The following is a 22,189-nucleotide window of genomic DNA, read 5'->3' as shown; positions in this document are numbered from 1 at the left end:
AAAAAGCAGAAAATAAAAAACATCTATAATCTATCCCTTCTCCCAAAGAAAGCTACAGTGAAAAACACCACACACAAATCAGAAATACATGGCATTGGCATCCTCGGTGCAGTCCCTCCTGCAGTCACTAAGATATATCTTCTCCAGGAAAGCACCCTTTCCACTGCTAAGAAAGTTGCTTGGGGGGGGGGTGGAATAAAAAAAAAATAAAAGGAGCATCAAATAAAAGAAGTATCTATCCAGTGGCATCAGATAGTGGGTGAATCCATCTCTCAAATGATGTCATCTGTGGTACTAGAAACATTTGAAGTCTGGCTAAGACAGTACTAAAATGGTTCCCAGCCAAGTCCTGAGGCTCTCTTTTCCCATAAGCTTCATTTACTATTGAGTCTATCTACTAGCCCAGCCACCATCCTCTCGACAAATGTCCATTTTGGATACGTTGTGACATGTATTCACTTTGGTACAAAGCAGACATTTATATATACTACCTATTTCATATTGATAAATGGTGTTTGATGGGTACATGGGAATATGAAATGTACCAAATCGGACTGAAACAGAACAAGTCCTAAATTCAAATACACTTAAAAAAAAAAAAAAAGGCTTGAGAAATGAGAGGTGAACACATACAATTACTATGTGACGAGCGAGCCTGTAAAAAAAGGACAATGAGTCCATAGATTCTGGGTGGTTATGCTAAACACTATGGGCCTACGGCTGGATGAGAATTAATCACTACAAAATGCAGAAAAGACTCACAGAGCCACTGACACATGTCGATTTACAAGGGCTACACTGACTGAAAAGGGAGAAAAATGAGACTGGGTCCAGAGGCAGTAGGGGAGAGAGTCAAAGAACCATGGTCAGTGCTGAGATTCTGACTCTACTTCAAGAAATCATAGGTCAAATTAAAGATGATCCCAAGGTCATCTTCTCGACTTCAACTCCAGGGTTTTTCTCCTACACCGCCCAGGTAAACTCTCCCTCCTAAGCAAGAAGGGACGGCTGAAAGCCTGTCCACCCTTAGCATCAGTCCTATATCCTCCGCAAGTCCTTGGCGGCCTATGGAGGCCACCAGGGCGGCCACCCGGATCCTCCGTCTCTCTCAGGGCTCACAGAACCTCTGGCTCTAAAATCCCAGGTAAGACCTGTTCTCCCGAAGCCCGGGCTGCGCAACTCGAAAAGAAATAGCTGCAGACGATCTCCAGTCTTGACTTAGTCCGCACCCCAGGAGGCAATCTGACAGCTCCACCTGCTTTTCCCCTGGGACCTGGCTCCTCACTGCTCCCTCCCCAATCCCCAATTTCTCTCGGGTCCCCGGGACGCCACTCCGCCCTTCCGCGCCGGGAGCCCCTACTTTAGGCTGACAGACGCTGGGAGCCCACCTCCGCGTCCCACCCGGCCGCCCGGCCCCATCCCCGAGCGAGCCCGCCCCGGGGCCCATCCCCGTCAGGCCCCCGGCCCCCCGCCCGGCGCACGTGCCGCCCGCGCCCATTCATTCCCGGGGCCGCTGTCATTGCGCGGTGACCTCTGCGCCCGCTGCGGCGCGCGCTCCCCGGCCTCACCTGCGCACGGGCGGCGGCGGCGGCGGCGGCGGCGGCGGCGGGGTGCGGCCCGCACGGCTCCGCGTGGCCGGGGAAGCCGGGCCCGGGGCTCCGCGCCGCCGGTCTCCAGGAGCAGCCGCGCCGCCACCGCCACCAGCATGAGGCCATGGTACGAGTCCGAAAGTCGCGGCGGGCGGCAGCTCCGCCTATGGACCGACGGCCCTCCTCCGGGACCCGGAGCCGGAAACCTGGCACAGGAAGAGCTTCGGCCCCGCCCGGCCGCCTCCCCGCGCTCCCCCCGCCCCGGGCCGCGCCTTCAGCGCGCTCCCCGGGCGGCCGCGCGCGACCTCGGGCGTCTCTCCGCGCCTGAGTCGGCGGGACTCCCCGCTCGGCCTTCCGGGGGCGGCGGCGGCTGGGCCCCTCGCCCCGCTGCCGGTCGCCGGGTCCGTGAGGAACTAGCCGCGACCTTCCCCGCGGCGGGCCGTCTCTCCCGGACCCTCCCTGCGGTTCGCCGGGAGCCAGTAGCTCCGACGGAGCAAAATGCACCTTCGGGTGACCGGCTGTTAGCGAGAAATGCCACAGTGCGCCCCACTTCCGGGGACTAACTTCTGTTCTGCACGTTCAGGCAGAAATGTGACTCAGAGAACCAGGCTCCCGTTTTGCTGCTTAATCGGGAGGCTGCAGATTCCGCGGCTGCTGCTCCTGTGTGTGACCTGCCACGCTGTCAGCGCCTCCTTAGTACACCCTGGCCTTGAGGGCGCTGCCAACCTTTTGCATCTTTTCAGTAACAGGTCAAGCCAGGAGCAGGGCTATTGTGAAGCAGAAGCTAGATTGGCCTCGTCTCTCGACTTTTGGACTCTCTCCTTTGAAAACCTTATAGGTATACGGTGGCATAAGTTGGGCCGTCTTGCTCCCATATGGATATGTGAGCCCCCCTTGTGGGTGTACTGAGCTGTGGAAGATTGTTTAATATTTAGTAATGTTGAACCTACTTGTAGCCAACCCAGGGGATACTGGAGAATGTACAGGATTAGTAACCCATACGGGTTAGAACAGTGATTTTCAACTGGTGAGCTGCAAGAATATTTAAAACATGCAATACCTGGCTATTCAGTCAGGGGCAGTGACCTCTTTTCCCTTAGATTGTGAAATTAAAAAAATCACAGCAGCCAACATAATAGCTGTCTGGTGTGAATGAATCAAAATTATACCTTAAAAAAATTTTTTTTTCTTCAAATCGGCAAAAAAAAAAATTATGTGTATATTTGTATATATTTGGTGTGCTGCAGAAATTTAGAAATTAGTTTATGTGTGCTATGAGATCAAAAAGGTTGAAAATCACTGGGTTAGAAAAAGGCCTTAATTCCATCTCCAGATCTCTTCTCATGGTCATGAGAGTGTATTTATAACAGAAATCCATTAATCATTCAACACATGCATACAAACACACAGAGCCAATGGGAGAAAGTGTAAGGTTTAGGGTAGAAACTTATTCTGTCCTCAAAAAATTCACTATGGGGAAATAGACCAACAAGGAAGCAACTGCAATTCTCTGATATTTTTCCTTGTTTGTCTGAACCAAGCTTTTTGCAGTAGAGTGTAAGCATCGGTATAGCTGAGCACATTATATTTATCTTGAAAATATTGTTATTTACTGAATAGAAGTATAGAATAAAGAAATTTAATCCAATTTTATCAGTTTTTCCCTCCCCCAATCTTGAAGAATATTATTTTAAAAAAAGGTCTCAGGTGTTTCACAAATGAAGGTTGTTAATACACACATGTGGCTTATCTTGATAAAGCTTTATGTGTTAAGGAATATACAACAGATAGAATTTTCCAAAGTAAGTCTAGGAATAAACATACTTGCAACAGTTTTATTACTTAGATATTGTCATTTGCGCTTTTTTACAGTTCAGGAAACTGAGATAGAGGAATTAAGCATCTTGGCCAAGCTCACATAGTTGACAGGGCACAACACAATTCTGTCAGGTCATTTTTTCTTAGAAATTGTTTTCCCAGATTAAAACAAAATACTTGGTTCTTAGAAAGATGTAATATGGCAAAGCCTAGTAGGGAGGGCAGGTGAAATTCATGAAGGCTTCCAACATTATAGTATAGTCAAACTCCTGATGAACAGTAACCCACCAATAGGACATGCAGAATACCAACTAATAGATTTTTTGACCCAATTAGGCCAATTATGAGTCTAGGAAGTCAAAAACTCTGAGCTGTGCAAGTAACTGCCAAACTACTCCCCTTTGCACAGACTTAAGATGACCTTTTTGACTGTACTATACAAATGAAACAACTAGTATTGACTGATGAAAATGGAATAAGTGTAATTGAAAGTGTTTTCGAAGTTGTTATCTCAGTGTTGGGGACTTGGCTACACTTTTTAAAAGACATTTTCTCTCTGTAATGATGATACTGTTCAAAACATGGTAGGATCAGGTTTTACAGATTATATACATAATACTATATACTTATTAACCATGTCTTAGTTCATAATGCTGCATAAAGGCATATCATCCCGAGGATATAAGAAATGATCAGTGAATTATAAAGGTAACAGTGGGAAGAACATTTTTTGAGAGAAGAGGTTCAAACATAGTTGCACTGAAAGGTTAGCAGTTTGGGGAGATTTCATATTCTTAGGCAAAACTGAATTCTAAAGAATTTTGCAATTACTGATTTCTCTGAGATGTTAAAATAAAGGGTTACCATACATTTGGAATTTTGCTGGTATTTTTAGTCTATGACTGATTTGGTGGGTAAATTGTAACAAGGGTGAGGGTTGGGTCCCCTGAAGCAGTTAGCCATTTTTGTGCCATGGCCAATGATCACAAGGTAGCCAATGATCAGCTACCTTGCCAAAATGTGAATCAGTACAAAATCATAAGTACTAGTGGAAATGATATGTTGCCCATGCTGTACTAAAATGTTATTTATATGGCAGTCTGTTTCCACACAGAGCCTTTGGGTCTTATTTTTCCATATTTTGGTTGTTGTTAATCTTCACTCTATATTTTTTCTATTGATTTTTAGAGGGGGGGGAGACACATTGATCGGTTGCCCCCAACTGGGGCAGAACGAGCCTGCCTTGTGAACAGGCATGTATCAAATGTTTTGAACTTCCTGGTGAAATTGGAAGTGGTTTTGTACATTTAGTAAAACATCTACGTATCTGTTTTCTTCATTTAATTATGTGTTTTTTGAAAGGAAGAAAGAATGTGATTATGTGCCTAATATTTTTTGGTTGGATTCCACTGAACTGTCTAATACTATAATTCTAATACTGTACTGCAGCTCACCTCTACTTTATTTACATATTCTTATTTATAAATGTTGCACATCCTATTGATTTACCATGAGTGAAAATCTTTGAAGACAGGTATGTGTCTTGTTGTAAACTTTTTTTTTCATCTCCCATCTTCTTGGACAGTTCCATGTAATACTGAACTATATGAGTATTGGATAGAAAATGGTTGAAAATGATAAAAAAAAAAAAAAGCCTTTAAATAATAAAGTATGAAGAAAATAGTGTTTTAGGTTGATTTTCTTGAACGTAGCCTTGCTAAGGAATATTAATGCTGCAAATGAGAACCACAAGAAGATTGTTTTTGTTTTGTTTTGTTTTATCAGCTGTGTTGCCAGTTGATCCTGTTAAAGAAAATTATGTTCGTAAAGTGAAAAACTGTATTTTTTCAATTGCCTTCCCTACTCCTCTTAAATCAAGAGTACGTCTTGTGGCTGTTTCAAAGGTTAGGCTTTATTTTTTCACAACACAAATACCTAACTCACTATAACTTTTGTCTAAAAATATATTAATATTTTTTTCAGAGTTAAATTGTTAGTCTATTGATAAATGACTGTCTTGTGTTTAAAATTCAGACACTTGGAGAATGTCATTCTTAGAAATCACTTTTGATATTCCTAGAGCCTAGTACTCAGGTTCATCTTAAAGTTATCTTACAAGTAAATGAGTTAAGTTCTTAGAAGTGGGCTCTAATAACCAGTTCTAAATTGTTCTCTCGTGATATAAATGAATTTGGGATACAAAAGGACATTTACTTTTTCTAGTACCTTTAAAGAATATGTGCTAGGAAAAATATTTAACTATACATCACAAGAAATATATAAATGTTTTAAAACTATCTAATAGAACTAATTTTCCCAAATAAACAATCATAGAACATATGTTACATCTCTTATGGAAAAATATTAATGTCTTTTAATTTTCTTTCTTCCATTAAATCTCTTTTCTCAAAAGGATTACTTACGTTTATAAGGAGTTGTTGTTCTTTTCCCTGCCTCAGGAAGTTCTAGAAGATATTTTGGACCTCGATCTATCTGTCGCAGAAACAGATGATTTTATTCAGCTTGTAAGTGGCAAAAAGATAGTATTTGGATCCATTCCATTGGCTCACAGATATGGTGGCCACCAGGTAAGAGTAGCATTAGATGCATTGCTTCCCTTATGCAAACATAAACAGTTGGTGGAAATGTTGTCTTATTAAAGAAGTTATTTTGCATTAATTTCTCCAATATTAGCGTATTGAGATTTCAACAAAATGTTTCTAGAAGAATAGTCATCAAAGATATTTATAGATTAGATGATGTGATTTATTGCTGTGATAAAGGTAGAGCCTAAGCTTCTTTAATGGAATTGAGAAAACTGAGGCAGCACAAATATAAAATGGCTGTAAATGATTGCTAGGGAACTCATTCAGTGAAGTTTTGCAAGAGATTTAGGCAAAGTCAGGTAGCACAATGTGCCAATATGAAAGCCTCAGAAGGACAAATAGATTTTAATTTTGCCGGGATAGCTGTAGAGAAAAGTTTTAGAACTACTAGAGATTAAATCAGGATTAACTGGGGTGTTATATATGCTGGAGCAATTAAAAGGCACCTGGAAATGAAGCAAGATGTTGAAGCAACTTTTGGCATGGTCTCCAACTAATCTTTTTTTTTTAAAGGAGAAGGAACACAGAACCAATTGTTGAAATTGCTTTGACTTTCCTTTGAGCTAAAGAAGATTAACACTGGTTTTTTTTGGAGCTGGTTTACTAATGAATAGTTTTTAGGACAAGTAGCAAAGTATAATAGGGTTGGAGTAAGGATTAAGTTAGGAAATGGATGAAAAGGGCTTCCATGATCACTATTATTATGATTAGTATCAAGCCCTGGTTGTTGCAGTAGTTAATTTTTATTGCTTCCATTTTTCAATTTTCTAAGAAGCAAAAGTAGCATAGAAGCTAAGAAGCTAAACTGACATAAGCTAAGAAGCAAAGTGACATGATCATTAAAATTGAAAAGGAATCAATGGGTCATCTAGGACAAACATGAACCTCAGTGTTGTGATCTGTAATGTGCGAGGGTTGACCAAGACCATTCAAGCAGTTGTGAGAAGTGCCGTGGGAACGAAACCTGCTTAATTTTATTTGACACACCCATTTTCCAAACACGTTTGACTGCAGGGGGTTGTGGTTGCTTTGTTTTTAAGAAATAACTATCAACATTTTGCTGAACTACATTTCTCAGTTTAGAAACCTCTGGACTAGATGATTCTTGTGGTTTTTTCCCATAGTTCAAAAAGCCATTCCCATATAGAGTAAATTTATCAGTTGGCATTTTATACCAGTACTCACAGATGTTAAAGTACATTTAACATTTGCATCTGTTAAAGTACAAATGCAGACTTTAAGCCCTGCAGACTTTTGTTAAGCTGTACTTTTTCTGTGCTTTTTTTGGGGGGTAGTAGAGTAAATTAGATTAAGGTTTTATCAATTTCATATTTCATCTCTTGCTGCTTCTCCCTGATTTGAAATTATATTACAAATATTTATTTATAAGGATGGCTTTACCATCTTGAACTTAAAATGCAGTAAATGCTTTCTCTTTTTAAAAAAATATTTTTATTGATTTTTTGAAAGAGGAAGGGAGAGTAAGAGAGAGAAACATCGATGTGAGAGCAAAACATCGATTGGCTGCCTCCTGTATGCCCCGCATTGGAGATGAAGCTTGCAACCCCGGCTTGTGTCCTGATGGGAGTTGAACTGGCAACCGTTCAGTGCACTGGACAAAGCCCAACTCACTAAGCCGCACTGGCCAGGGCGATGCTTTCTCTTTTATTAATGGAGAACTACCTTCCTGTTTCCTGATTTCACTGCTAGCTCTGGATTCACCATTCTTTCTGCTTACCTTTCATGGAGTAGGATGAAAAGTTAACATATTGTCAACTTTAGAACTTCCCAGAATATGCTTAGAGTACCTCTCAGACTTGTGCTTTTAGACATATTCCATAGCTAAAGTTAATTAATGGTGGCCCATTCCTAGTTAAGAAAAATTAAAATACTGGATAAATTTTTCTCAATTTCATGTTTTTCTTCCACAACTGTAAGTATTGTTTAAATATTCCACAGCTGTTTATAGAACTCTTTTTGAATGCCAGGAGCTATAACGGTGAATGAGACCTGTACCCTTTGCTCAAATTGCTAATACTTTGGGGGAGGGGATAGCAAACTAAGCGAATTCTAATAACGTTGTGATAAGGGTAAGTATAGGAATTATGGCAATTTATAGGACCTCCCTCCTTAGTCCCAAAATTTAGAGAAAGCTTTCTGATGGAAATAACATCTATATGGAGAATGGAGTGACATCTAAGTTAGCAAATAATTGTTGGAAATAATAATTATCGTCTTTTGAGCACTTGAGAATGTCGGATATAGTACATGTCATTTTGCATATACAGGGATGGGTAAAAATAGATTTACAGTTGTGAGTATGTGAAACAGTTTATTCTTGTATTATTATTTATTAATTATTGTGTTATTTTCCATACAAAATTGTAAACCTACTTTTGCCCCACCCTGTATTAGTGATCATTCTTAACAACAACCTGGCAAGGGTTATCCCATTTTATAGAAATGAAAGATCAGTCTCAGTGAGATTAAGTAACTCAAGCAAATTTCCACAGCTAGTAAGTGGCATGGCTGGGAGTTGAACAACCACAAACAAATTTTAACAGAAAAGTTTGGAAATAGTTAATCATGCAAGTTCAAAAGCAGTTTTTTAGGTTCAAGTGTGCTCCTGATTTTATATTGCATATATACAGTATAGGAAATTTTTCTACTAATAAATTGTTCCTAGTTCATATTATGGAATTAAATAGATCAGTTCTGAGTTTTCTACACCTAACAAACTTAAGCTCAGCTATAAGATGAGAAGAAATTAATTATGTCTTAAATTTATATTTTTAAAATGAGTTTTACTGATGTTTTATTGATTAAATTTTATTTTTACCTTTATTAGAGTTGTTGATTATTGTAATCTCCAAAATACAAGACTTGATTCTCAATTTTGATGAAATAGCCTTGACTATAAAATTACTATAAAAGCTAATAAGGATTGATAAGCATGACTGATTTTCCTTTTTCCCTTTTAGTTTGGGATATGGGCAGATCAACTTGGGGATGGAAGAGCCCATCTTATTGGAATTTACATGAACAGGTACCACATATTCTCTTATAGAATAGCTTTTTTGCTAAATATTAACATGAATTCTCTAATACTTCAATTTTTTTGAAGGCAGGGTGAAAAGTGGGAGCTTCAATTAAAAGGCTCAGGAAGGACCCCATACTCCCGGTACAGTTTTTAAAAAAAAATACTTATCTAAATTAAAACCCATATTGTCTTAATCATTGAAAATCTTTTAATCTTATTTCCCATAGAAATGGCGATGGCCGAGCGGTACTTCGTTCCTCAGTGAGAGAATTTTTGTGTAGTGAGGCTATGTACTATCTTGGAATTCCAACCAGCAGAGCTGCAAGGTAACTCCTCTTTCCTTGAAGCTAGCTTTCAGGACTGGATCATGTTATCTCCAGAAACTTGTCAGTAAATTAAGGAGATAAGTTTCTGCTTATAGTTTCTTACAGTTTTAGATGCCCTTTTTTTTTTTTTGGTTAATCCTCACCTGAGGGTTTTTCCCATTGATTTTTAGAGAGAGGGGAGAGGGGAGAAAGAGAGGTAGAGAAACATTGATGTGAGAGAGACACATTGATTAGTTGCCTCCCACACGTGCCCCAACTGGGGCTTGGGATCAAACCTGAAACCCAGGTATGTGCCTTTGACCAGGAATCAAACCCTCGACCCTCTGGTGCATGGGCTGACACTAATCACAGAGCCACACCAGCCAGGGCAGTTTTAGGTGCTTCTTGATAGCTTGCTTGCAGGTGAAGTATGACTTTAATTGTTTGATTCTGTTGTGTTCCAGTCTAGTTGTAAGTGATGATGAAGTATGGAGAGATCAGTTCTACAATGGAAACGTTATGAAAGAACGAGGTAATAACAGTTTTTAGATTACTTATATAAAATTAGCCTAAGTTTTTTTTTTTTTTACTTTTTTAAAAAGATTTTTGGGGGTGACACTGGTTAATGAAATTGTATAGGTTTCAGGTGTACAATTCTATAACACATCACCTGTATATTGTGTTGTGTGTTTACCACCCAAAGTCAAGTCTCATCCCATCACTATTCACCGTTTGTCTCCCCTTCACCCTCTTTTTTTTTAACCCTCACCCAAGGATATTTTTTCCATTGCTTTTCAGAGGGGGGTGGGGGGAGAAATATCGATGTGAGAGAGAGACATCGATTGGTTGCCTCCTGCATGCACCCCAATTGGGGCCAGGGATTGAGCCTGAAACTGAGCCAAAGTATGTGCCCTTGGCTGGAATTGAACCCGGGATCATTCATTTTGTGGGTCAACGCTCTAACCACTGAGCCAAACGGGCTTGGGCCCCCCTTTAGCCTCTTCTACCTGCCCACACCCCTTTCCCTTTGGCAATCACCATACTGTTATCTGTGTCTATGAGGATTTTTTTTGGTTTTGTTTTTTTCCTTAATCCTTTCACCTTTGTCACTCAGCCCCAAAACCTCCCTTCCCTCTGACAGCAGTTAGTCTGTTCGCTATCTAATCTTTTTCTATTTTGTTAGTTTATTTTGTTCAATAGATTACACATATAAGTGAGATAATACGGTATTTGTGTTTCTCTGACTAGTTTATTTCACTTAGCATAGTGCTGTCCAGGTCCGTCCATGCTGTTGAAAAGGGTAAGATTTCCTTCTTTTTTGTTTGCTTGTTTTTTTACTCCTCACCTGAGGATATTTTTTCCATTGCTTTTTAGAGAGAGTGGAAGGGAGAGAGAGAAAAAAAACACATTGATGTGAGAGAGACACACTGATTGGTTGCCTCCCACATGGGACTGGGGCCGGGGATCCAGCCTGCAGCTGAGGTACATGCCCGTGGCTGGGACTGAACCTGGGACCCTTCAAACTCAGGCTGATGCTCTAACCACGGAGCCCAACCAGCTCGGGCAGATTTCATTCTTCTGTACAGCTGACTAGTATTCCACTGTGTAAATGTACCACAGCTTTTTATCCACTCATCTACTGATGGGCACTTGGGCTGCTTCCAAATCTTGGCTACTGTAACTAATGCTTCAGTCAACATAGGGGTGCAAGACTAAGTTCTTAGAAAGCAACAGATATTCGACATCTTTTCAGTCTTCTTAAGGAATGACTCATGGCTTTTCCAGATATTTCAGCATTATAATATAATAGAATTTCCTGTCCCACATTCTAACATCACAGATCCATCTATTTCAAACAGCAAATGTCTGGGAAGTGAACAAAAAATGTTTATAGACAGTTGACAAAATGTTACAAAGTTAGTACACGAAAGTTCATACACTCTCTTCCCAGGAGAGCCCTCAGACCTTTCCTCAGAGCCTGGCTCTTCCTGCTTCATGTTGACTTCCAATGAGTTCAATTAACTTTTTCCTCAACCTTAAGTAGGTTAAAAATAAAAATTTAGGATCAGAAAGTGTGCTGTAGAGCAGCAAAAAGGGAGAATCTCGGAATCTCTGGGGAGAGAGGGGACCTGAAAATCGGTAATAAACATATTTAACTGCTTAAAAAAGCAGAGCTATCAAGCCCCGCTGACAGCCTTCCTTGCTCTATTGGGTCACTGCATCACGGGGCAGCATTTTTACTGAGGTTCATGGTGATTCACCAGAGCACATTTTATGTTCTTTATATAGTGCATAATATGTTTTGATAAGATTTTCATAAAAAACAATCCCCCCAAAATATTCATGCTTGAAGGATTAAGGGTTATTTATTTTTATGGCAACTCTCTCCCCTTTAATTTCATCTGGATAAAATGGACACTGTTGCACCAAGCCTATAACAACTATTTCGGTCTTTTTGTTAATGGTGATTGGAAATGAGAGTCCAACCACAGACTGTTCAGATGATGAATACAACACTACTTACTTTTGTGGCCATGACTTACATTTATTGCTAATCTGAATTCTGAACCACAATCTTAATGGCTTCAAATAGTTTCAAGTATTTCTCCTTTTTAGTCCATTACTAGAATTTCCATATCTAAATGACAGATGTTTTGAGTGTGGTTTTACACTAATATTTGCCCAGTAGCCACTGTGGTACAGTGAGAAAAGTGCTGGACAGGCAAAAAGAATGTGTGAAACCTAGATCCGGCTCTGTGGGAATTGATTTGTGACTTCGGGCAAGTCACATGCTGGCCCTGTTTTTCCATCTAAAATGAGGCTATTAGATTAGATGACACCCTTTGTGTCTTTCAGTGCTACCATTCAGTGATTCATTGGCCAGTCATTAAATAAACATTAGAATAATTTATTGAGCTCTTACATTTTCTAAGTGACTACATTTTTATTGCTCAAAAAAAAACCTACATAAAAATAAATGCCTAGATTAATATTGTGACAACATTCTGACTATATGGTAATTCAGTCAACCCAGAACATACTAATAGGCCCTTTTCTGTGCCTTCCACTGGACTAAACTCTAGGGGGTACAAGAGTAGTAAGTATATATTATAGTCCTGGTCTTAAGAAGCTCAGTCTTCATAGAGAAAAGACTTAAATATATGGAACAGATGAATAATAATAAGTCTGAGGTCAGTAAAAGGGGGATCATTTTAGCTTTATGGAGGAAGTGGAAATTGATCTTTAAAAACATTTAAAAAAATTTATCTTAGAGAGAGAGAGAAAAAAACATTGATTTTTTGTTCCACTTATTTATGCATTCATTGGTTGATTCTTGTGTTCCCTAACTGGGGATGGAACCTGCAACGTTGGCGCACTGGAACAACGCTCTAACAAATTAAGCTACCCGGCCAGGGCCAGAAATCGATCTTGAGCATAAGATTAGGGAAGATTTCAGTATGGGGTGAAGAGGGTGTGGGGCATGGGGAGCAGGGGAGCCCAGCACAAAGGACCAGAGGAAGCAGGAAGCCCATTGAAGGACAGCACCAACAGGGCAGGAGCGCCCGGGACAGGCTTCATCTTGATATCTAAGCACATGTAAGTGCAGCATTTCCTATATGAAAGAAACATGAGTTCTATTTCTTAATTGTATTGCTATGTCTATAATCAAAACAGAAGGCAGTAATAGAAGAATACAAAACCAAACACAAAACGCATAGATGTACTTTATTTCTTCGATGTATTCATAAGTTAGAACATATGCAGACATTTATTTATTGAAGTTAATTTTCGGTTAGTTACACAAATGAAAGGCACTTGCAGGGATTATGCCACAGTAATTAATTCACTAATTCAAGGCGAGGTAGAGGGGAAAGGTCACAACAGAGGAGACTGGGATCCCAGTGTTTGGAGCCTAACGATTTAACTGAGCAGCCTTTAGCTGGGTTGGAGTCTCAGTATTTTTGAAAGGGTTGTGGTTCCTAACATTCTAATTGATTCAGGCTTAAAGAAATAGAGCAAAAATCCTTGATCCTTTTGCAGGTATAAGTTAGTTGTTTTTCCAAAAACTCAGATACTGAATTCTTTTTTATTAAAATAGTTTTATTTTTTAAGGAAAGCATTTAGGCTACATTTGCATAGTTTGAAATACTTTATGCTGAAATAAATGTTTCTTTTGCAGGTGCAGTAGTGCTGCGTGTTGCAAAATCATGGTTTAGAATTGGATCATTAGAAATTTTGGCTCATTATGGTGAACTGGATTTACTAAGGTTAGAAAGTGACTTTTTTTTAAATGGTAGAAGGCAATTTAAAAAATGCTTATTTATGTGCTGGGAAGTTAAATATTTTTGGTTTTCAATTTATATATATGTATGTGTGTATATATATTTAATTCTCTCCCGAGGATACGTTTTTATTGATTTTAGAGAGAGGAAAAAGGGGGAGAGAGAAACATCAATGTGAGAGAAAAACATCCATCGTTGCCTCCTGTACACACCCCATCAAAGGACTGAACCACAGCCTAGGCAGGTGCCCTGACCAGGAATGGAACCTGTGCCTTTTTGTGTGTGGGATGACGCTCCAACCAACTGAGCCACCGAGCCAGGCATTAATAAATATTCTTAATACTTGTTGTGTGTCTAACAATGTGTGGGTTTTCTAGGAGGATAAAAAGAGAAGCGCAGGACCTGGTAGATCCTTTCTCAAGGAATTTTTTGTTTCGTATGCACCCTCATTGCAACGGAGGGCCTCTGTGCCACTCAGACACCTGGGTAGAAGTGACTCAGACTCCTCATTTCTGCAGCCTCAAGAGGGCCAAAGCTCTCCTTCCAATTTCTGGGATTTCCCATCATGTGTCCTTTGTCTTATTTCTCTTCTTTCCTGGGCTGCAGTTTTGACGTGTGTTAGGCCTGTTCACACTGGGTTGACCCAGATGTGAGACTCAACCTCTTCAACAGCATGAGAAAAACAATAGACTAAATTTCCACAAAGCATTTAAACACAGAGTGCAACCAATCAACGTGCCTTTTTTACATCAATGGCGCTCTCTCTCTCTCTCTCTCTCCCTCTCTCTCTCTCTCTCTCTGTCCCTCTCCCTTCCTCCCTTCCACTGTCTCTAAAAATTAATGGAAAAATATCCTTCGGTGAAGATTAACAACAACAAAATATAAAACAGTTTTGAAAAAAACATTAGAAATATACGTATAAGCAAAAAAATTATCTTAGACAAACTAGAATCACTTGGAATATAGATCCAATATTGTAATTACCAATTTAGTAAACCCAGATACCTAGTCCATGCAGAATAAGGGGGAAAATAAATGAGGGAAATGAATGAGCAGAGTAGAGAAGTTATCACACTTGACATGACTATTCACTGAGTCTCTCTCTTTTTCCCCCAATTTATTTATTTTAAATATTTTTAAATTATAGTTGATGTACAATATTGTATTAGTTTCAGGTATATAACCCAGTGATTAGACATTTATATAGCTTATGGAGGGATTACCCCGATAAATCTGGTGCCCATCTGACACCATACATAGTTATTACAATATTACTGACCATATTCCTATGCTGCACTTTACTTCCCCATGTCTATTCTGTAACAACCAATTCATACTTCTTAACCCTTTACCTTTTTAACCATTCTCCCAACCCATTACCCATCCGGCAACCATCAAAATGTTCTCTATATCTGTGAGTCTGGTTCTGGTCTGCTTGTTTGTGTATTTTGTTTTTTAGATTCCACATATAAGTGAAATCACATGGCATTTGTCTTTCTCTGTCTGACTTGTTTCACTCTAGGTCCACCCGTGTTGTTGAAGATGGCAAAATTCATTCTTTTTTATGGTTGTGTCATATTTTGTTGTATACATGCATTACTTCTTTAACCATTCGTCTGTTGGTGGACACTTAGGTTGCTTTCATCTCATGGCTATTGTAAATAATGCTGCATGAACATATGGGTACATATGTTTTTTTGATTTAGTGTTTTGGGTTTTTTCAGATAAATATCCAGATGTCAAATTACTGGGTCCTTCATTGTCTCTTTTTATAAACTTTGTGTTAAAGTCTATTTTGTCTGGTATAACTATTGCTACCTATGCTTTTTTCATTTCCATTTTCAAGAAATATCTTTTTCCATTCCTTTGCTTTCAGTGTGTATGTATCTTTGATCTGAAGAGAGTCTCTTGTATACAGCATATGTAAGGGTCTTTTTATTGGAACATTTAATCCATTTGCATTGAAAGTAATTGTTAGATATGTACTTACTGCCATTTTATTATTCATATTTCTGATCTTTATTTTCTTCTTTTTTAAGAAGACCCCTTACCATTCTTGTAATACTGGTTTGATGGTGATGCACTCCTTTAGCTTTCTCTTGTCTGGAAAGTTCTTTATCTGTCCTTCCATTCTAAATGATAGCTTTGCTGGGTAAAGTAATCTTGGTTGTAGGTCTTTCCTTTTTATCACTGAATATATCTTGCCAATCCCTTCTGGCCTGTAAAGTTTCTGTTGAGAAACTGACAGTCTTATGGAAGCTCCATTGAGGTAACTAACTTGCTGCTTTTATGATTCTCTCTTTGTCTTTAACCTTTTGCATTTTACTTATGATGCCTCTTTGGATTCATCTTGTTTGAGACTCTCTGCACTTCCTCAACTTGTATGTCTATTTCCTTCGCCAGGTTAGGGAAGTTTTCCATCATTATTTTTTCAAATAAGTTTTCAATTCCTTGCTCGTCTCTTCTCCTTCTGATATCCCCATGATCTGAATGTTGGTATGCTTGCTATTGCCCCAGATGCCCCTTAAACTCTCCTCATTTTAAAAATTTTCTTTTATTTTTGCTGTTCTGATTGAGAGTTTTCAGCTACTTTATCTTCCAAATTGAGGATTTGAGCCTCTGCTTCCTCTACTCTACTGTCGATTCTCTGTATTGTATTCTTCATTTAACTTACTGTATTTTTCATTTCTGACTGGTTCTTTTTTATGTTTTCTATCTCTGTTTTTATGTTTTTCTATCTCTTTGTTGAAGTTCTCACTAAGTTCACCCACTTTTCCCCTAAGTTCTTTGAGCATCCTTATAACCAGTGATTTGAACTCTGCATCTGGTAGATTGCTTGTGTTCATTTTATTTAGTTTTTCCTAGAGTTTTGTTCTGTTATGTCATTTGGGACATGTTTTTTTGTCTCCTCATTTTGGCTGCCTCCCTGTGTTTGTTTCTATGTGTTAGGTAGAGCGGCTATGTCTCTCTGTCTTGGTAGAGTGGCCTTATGTAGTAAGTGTCCTGTAGGGCGCCATGTCACAGCTTTCTGGTCACTTGAACTAGGTGCTACAGGTACACCCCTCTGTGTAGACTGTGTGCATCCTCCTGTTATAGTTGATCCTTAATTGTTGTTGGTATGTCAATGGGAGGGATTTACACTCAGACTAATTGGCTTCGAGGACTGGCTGCAACTATAGTGGAGGATCTGCTGTGCAAGGACCAACCCCATGATGCAGAATTCACTTCAGCGGGGCTCTGGTGCCCAGAGTCTGCTCCTTCAGTGTGTCACTCATGGAGGTGGTTAGGCGGTGCTCTTATGTGGTCTGAAGCTGTCCATGTGGTGCCCTGGCTCTGGGACCTCCCAGGAGCTATAAGCCAAGATCAGATGCCCCCTGTGCCCTACCTGGGGCCACCCAACATGAGCTACAGAGCAATCTTCAGATGGCTGCTACTTGTGCTGGGCTTGGAGGTGCCCAGGAGGGGCCAATTCTGATCTGAGGCCAGCTGCCACTGGTGCCTGGCCTGGGGCCACTTAGTGAGAGGCACAGGACACAATGAAGCCAGATGCTGCTTTTTGGGGTTTGTAAATCTTTGAGAGATTTTAGGAAAAACTGCAGCATGAGCCAATACAGGCTATTTGTTTGGAAAAGCCACTGGAAATGGCTTAGGTGGGCTTGCAAGTTTGGTGAGGTGGGGGTTTGAGAGAATCACCAGTGCCATCTGAAGAGTGTTAGCCACGTGGATAGAGACTCAGATATGGCACCCACCTGCCAGCTCTGTAGGGGTTACACAGAAGGCTCAGCAAAGGTACAGTGGCCTCTGTCAGCACTTCTGTCTGGGAGAAAGCTGCCCCTCCAACTCTCAGCCAAAGCCAGACAATTCAGTTCCTGCACATATGTCCCTGGCACCTTCTGGGCTGCTTCCCCAGCACTGGAGCTCAGAGTTAGTGAATCTGAGTAAGTCCATGCACAGGCCCTTTAAGAGGAACTGCCTGGGCCCAGTTGGGTGTGGCTCAGCGGTTGAGCATCTACCTAGGATCCAGGAGATCATGGTTTGATTCCCCATCAGGGCACGTGCCCCAGTTGTGGGCTCGATCTCCAGTGGGGGGTGTGCAGGAGGCAGCCGATCAATGACTCTCTCATCATGGATGCTTCTATCCCTCTCTCCCTCTCCCTTCCTCTCTCTGAAATCAATAAAGATATGTTAAAAAAGAAAAAGAAAAAAGAGGAACTGCGTGGGACTCCAGCCACCCTATGTCTCACTCAGCCATAATCCCTGCTGGTTTTCACAGCCAGAAGTTATGGGACTGGAACCTTGGGCTGGAGAGGAGAGCGTTCCTCGCTCTTCAAGGGGGACCTCTGCAGCTGAGATAGCCTTCCTGATTTTGAACTGCCATAGGTAGGTGTGGCAGCCTGTTCTGCATGTCTGCCCCTCTTATCTGTCTTGATGTGGCTTCTTTATATCCTTAGTTGTAGAACTTCTTTTCAAGTAGATTTCAGTTGGTTCTGAATGATGATTGTTATGTAGTAATTTAGTTGTAATTTTGATGTGATTGTGGGAAGTTCTCCTTCACTATCTTGACGAAAGCTTCTCTGAATCTCTTTAGCAAATGTTCACTAAGTTTGTGGTCATCTCAGCTTGAGGAGAGAGTTGTCTATTCTCACTGGGCATTAGTTCTAACATCCCATTTGTTTTTTGGTCACTTCTGTTTGGATTCACCATGTCACTGAAATTGCTCCGTCTGGTGGCCATACTTCAGCTCTCTTTCACTTCTCTCTCTGACACTGATGTACAGAGGTTACCCTTCATCCTTGAAATGTCTCCTCTGGCTAACATGACTACATAGACCTTTCTGTTCCCAAATGCCTGAAACAATCTTTGACATATAGGCACTTACTGAAGTTATTAAATGATTAAAGTATTGAAAAATGCATATATACAACTCTAATCCACTCCTGTTGTTTTGATTGGTTTTTAGTAATTCTCAAATCATATCTACAACCTCCAATTTTTTTTGGATTCTCTCTTATGCAATGCAGTAACATGAGTAGTCGACTAACTAGAGAAGTTGGTTAAAATGGGGAGTAAAAACATGATGCACATGCAACTTAAATATTTTAACTTCAGACATTGGCCAGATTTTTCTCATCTCATTATGACCTGCACACATAGTCACTCCCTGCTGGGTTGTTGTTTTTCATCCTCACCTGAGGACACGCTCAGGGAGAGGTAGGAAGAGAGAGAGAAACAGGGATGTGAGGGAGAAACACCAATTGGCTGCCTTCAGTGTGCTCCCTACCCGGGGATCAAACCAGCAGCCCTTCGGCACATGGGGTGATGCTGAACCAACCGAGCTATTCTGGCCAGGCTGCTCTGCTGTTTTTATACTTCCTGTGCATTTCTACAGTGGCATGTGTTGTGCTGTAATGTCATTATTTTTGTATGTTCTTCTCCCCTAATTGACTATATGCTTTTTGAGGGCTGTGTCTGAATCTTGTCATTCTTCTTCCTGGCACCCACACAGGGCGTGGCACACAGTAGGTACAGTAGTTATTCCATGATGTTTATTGAACTGATTTGAATTTGTAACATAATAAGAGGGAATCTAATATGATCTTAGAAACACATTTCTAGTTTTGATTAGTATTGAGGAAATATTTATCTATTGCTGTTTTAGGGATATACAATCTTATTTTAATTTTAAAAATGTTAAGAGTGAACCTAATGAATTCGTGAGTGGCAGGGGTGGATTTAGGTGATTGGATATTAGATACTATATTCTGAGGAACACTGATACTATCTCCTTTTCATCTCCAGGACATTATTAGATTTCATCATACAGGAACATTTCCCCTCAGTAGATGTCAAAGAACCTAATAGATATGTGGTAAGTTTTTAAAGACAAAGGGCAATACTTTGTTTTCTCTCATTGGGCTGTCAACATTAGTGGTTACAACTTAGGACTTAAAAAACTGCAGTTAGGCAAGGAAATGTAGAGCATCACGAACATTTTGTTAGAGGAGAGTAAGATGAACGGCTTCATAAGCAAGGCACAGAGAAGAAATTTGTTTTGTTTGAAGGTTATCTAGAAAACAAGAACAGGTGCTACTGCATCCTGACTGTACACATTATTTTTGAGCAGCATTTATAAGTTGGTCAAATATTTTCTTTTCTCACCCATTAGATATATAGCTATTTCTGTAGTTGTAGTTTTAAAATAAACATAACACATAATAGGAAAATGTGGTTTTCTATTGGAAATTTCTGTGTGGAAATTTTTTGATTTTCATACCTTTTTTCATTCTTTTAACAGTCACAGAGAAGAGAATTCCATTATTTTTCTTGGTGACTCATTTCAAAGCTTAATAACTCACTTCCCTTACATTTAACTCCCTTGTGCTGAATTCTCATGCTTTTTCCTTTTTTTTGTTTGTTAATCCTCACCTAAGGATGTTTTTTCCATTGATCTCTAGAAAGAGTGAAAGGGAAGGAGGGAATGAAAGAAAGAGAGAGAAACATTGATGTGAGAGACACACATCAATTGGTTGCCTCCCGAACATCCTCCCACCCTGACTGGGGTGGGGATGGAACCTGCAACCCGGGGACGTGCCCTTGACTTGAAATTGAACCTGTGACCCTGCAGTGCCTGGGCCAGTGCTCTAACCAGTGAGCCACGCTGGCCAGGGCGCTTTTTCCTTTTTTCATTGGACATTGAGAAAGCCTGGTCATAATACTGTGTATGAGCCTTTTATAAATTATTTCTAAATGAATAATTTTATGTTCTTCCATATATAATTTTTGTTTCTTTAGTCATCTATTGGCCCACGTTTGTAAAATCTGAAAAATTTCTAAATTTTATTTTAGGACTTTTTTTCTATTGTGGTATCCAAGACAGCACAACTTATTGCCCTGTGGATGTCTGTTGGTTTTGCTCATGGTAAGTTATCTATTAATGTTTCACTCTTCCAGTGAGAAAGTAGAATTAATCTGTTGAGGCAGGAGGCTTCTTTTTTAGGTATATCAAAATATTCCTGCCATTGAGCTTCTTAACATTTATAGCATACAAATTTTTTTTAGCAACAATTTAAAATGGTTTTGAATTGAACAGCATACACAAAATAGAATAAGGATGACCTTGTGAATCTATATTTAGACCTCCTTAAAGATATTTTCAAAATCTTAATTATTAAAGTATTACATGCTTGTGGTAAAGAATTTAAAATATACACAAGTCATTTTTGAGTTCCATTTTCTGGGATAATCATTATTAACCATTTCCTATCAAGTTTTCTAGACTTTATTTTGATGACATTCACATGTCTCCTATAAAAACAGCCTGGTTGCATTGGCAGGAATATCTGCCTGAACTAGGAATAGCTGAAAAGCAAGGTCTCTAGATAAATACCAAAGGAGGATTCCACATTGCAAAACTTTTTTTTTTTTTTTTTAATATATCTTTATTGATTTCAGAGAGAGGAAGGGAGAGGGAGAGAGAGAGATAGAAACATCAGTGATGAGAGAACCATTGATAGGCTGCAGCCCAAAACCCGGGCATGTGCCCTGACCAGGAATCGAACCCTGATCGCCTGGATCCTAGGTCAACGCTCAACCACTGAGCCACGCCCGGCTGGGCTGCAAAACTTTTTGAAATTGGCTTTAATTATCACACACTCTCTGTCTCTCACTTGGGGTTGGGTGGAGAACAGCGTAGGTGTTTCAGAGCTTTTGCTGTTATGAACTGTGCTGCAGTGATCACCACACAACTATCCCTTTGTATTCTTGAAGATGAGTTTTTGAGGATAAACTCCTACAAGTGGAATGGCTGGATTAGAGAGTCTGTACATTTAACATTTGGATAAAAAGGGCCATCTTTCTCTGAAAAAGGTCAAAAATCTCTCTGTTGAACACTGTGCCACCATGCCCAAAATCCTATATGAGGCTGGTGTGTCCATGGCTTCCTCCTACCCTACGCTCTGCCCCCATCCATGAACCCCACACCTAAGAGGTCACTCTCCTCCTACCCCCACACTGCTAGTGGTCTGCAACTCAGGACTGTTATGGGGATACATACCCATATTTTCCCCCTTTCCCCTTTTCACAGCCTTTGAAAATTAATTTTATTCCTTTACTAGTCTCAATTCCATTCCAAATAATTTATTGTTTAAATAACTGCTAGAAATTGAGGATAAATAAGAGGAAGCTTTATTTCTTGGGGCTTTTGTTCCTAAAGTATTTGAAATCTTTGGGAACTGGGGAATATAAAACAAAAGGCTAAATTGATTTTTAAAGTACAGTTTTAGTATATATTAAGCTATTTGTCTTCATCAGTTAGACCTTCAATTGATAATAAAGTTTTGCTTCATTTATAATACAAATGCATTTCCCTGATCTTTTCTATTCTGGATAATTTTATACAGTTAAAAAATGCTTTGTTGCCCTGGCTGGTTTTGCTCAGTGGTTAGAGTGTCAGCCTGCATACCAAAGGGTTGTGGGTCCGATTGCCAGTCAAGGACACGTACTTGGGTTGAGAGTTCACTCCCCAGGCCTGGTTGGGGCACATGGGGAA

At 39.9% G+C, this 22,189-nt stretch overlaps 2 protein-coding genes across 3 annotated transcripts in view; one reads left to right on the top strand and one right to left on the bottom strand.

Annotated features, from left to right (window-relative positions):
• Nucleotides 1–1,826, bottom strand: part of PDSS1 (decaprenyl diphosphate synthase subunit 1) — a 32,726-nt gene extending 30,900 nt beyond the window's left edge. The window contains exon 1 of one of the 2 annotated variants that reach the window (XM_087825607.1): nucleotides 1,569–1,826. In XM_087825607.1, coding sequence (XP_087681733.1) covers nucleotides 1,569–1,715 — 147 coding nt within the window. In that variant the 5' untranslated portion in view covers nucleotides 1,716–1,826. The remainder of the gene's footprint in view (nucleotides 1–1,568) is intronic. The other variant, XM_087825604.1, reaches the window with a different exon arrangement.
• Nucleotides 1,827–1,975: 149 nt separating this feature from the next.
• Nucleotides 1,976–22,189, top strand: part of LOC107542183 (uncharacterized) — a 35,165-nt gene continuing 14,951 nt past the window's right edge. The window contains exons 1-10 of the mRNA XM_016219425.2: nucleotides 1,976–2,427; nucleotides 5,193–5,311; nucleotides 5,867–5,995; nucleotides 8,995–9,059; nucleotides 9,138–9,194; nucleotides 9,281–9,379; nucleotides 9,823–9,890; nucleotides 13,539–13,626; nucleotides 19,441–19,510; nucleotides 20,488–20,560. Of these exons, the coding sequence (XP_016074911.2) occupies nucleotides 2,121–2,427; nucleotides 5,193–5,311; nucleotides 5,867–5,995; nucleotides 8,995–9,059; nucleotides 9,138–9,194; nucleotides 9,281–9,379; nucleotides 9,823–9,890; nucleotides 13,539–13,626; nucleotides 19,441–19,510; nucleotides 20,488–20,560 (1,075 nt within the window). The 5' untranslated portion in view covers nucleotides 1,976–2,120. The remainder of the gene's footprint in view (nucleotides 2,428–5,192; nucleotides 5,312–5,866; nucleotides 5,996–8,994; nucleotides 9,060–9,137; nucleotides 9,195–9,280; nucleotides 9,380–9,822; nucleotides 9,891–13,538; nucleotides 13,627–19,440; nucleotides 19,511–20,487; nucleotides 20,561–22,189) is intronic.

The sequence above is a fragment of the Miniopterus natalensis genome, chromosome 1, assembly GCF_054644295.1.
Source record: "Miniopterus natalensis isolate mMinNat1 chromosome 1, mMinNat1.hap1, whole genome shotgun sequence".
Classification (NCBI taxonomy): Eukaryota; Metazoa; Chordata; class Mammalia; order Chiroptera; family Miniopteridae; genus Miniopterus; species Miniopterus natalensis.
This window is presented reverse-complemented; position numbering and strand designations above follow the sequence as displayed.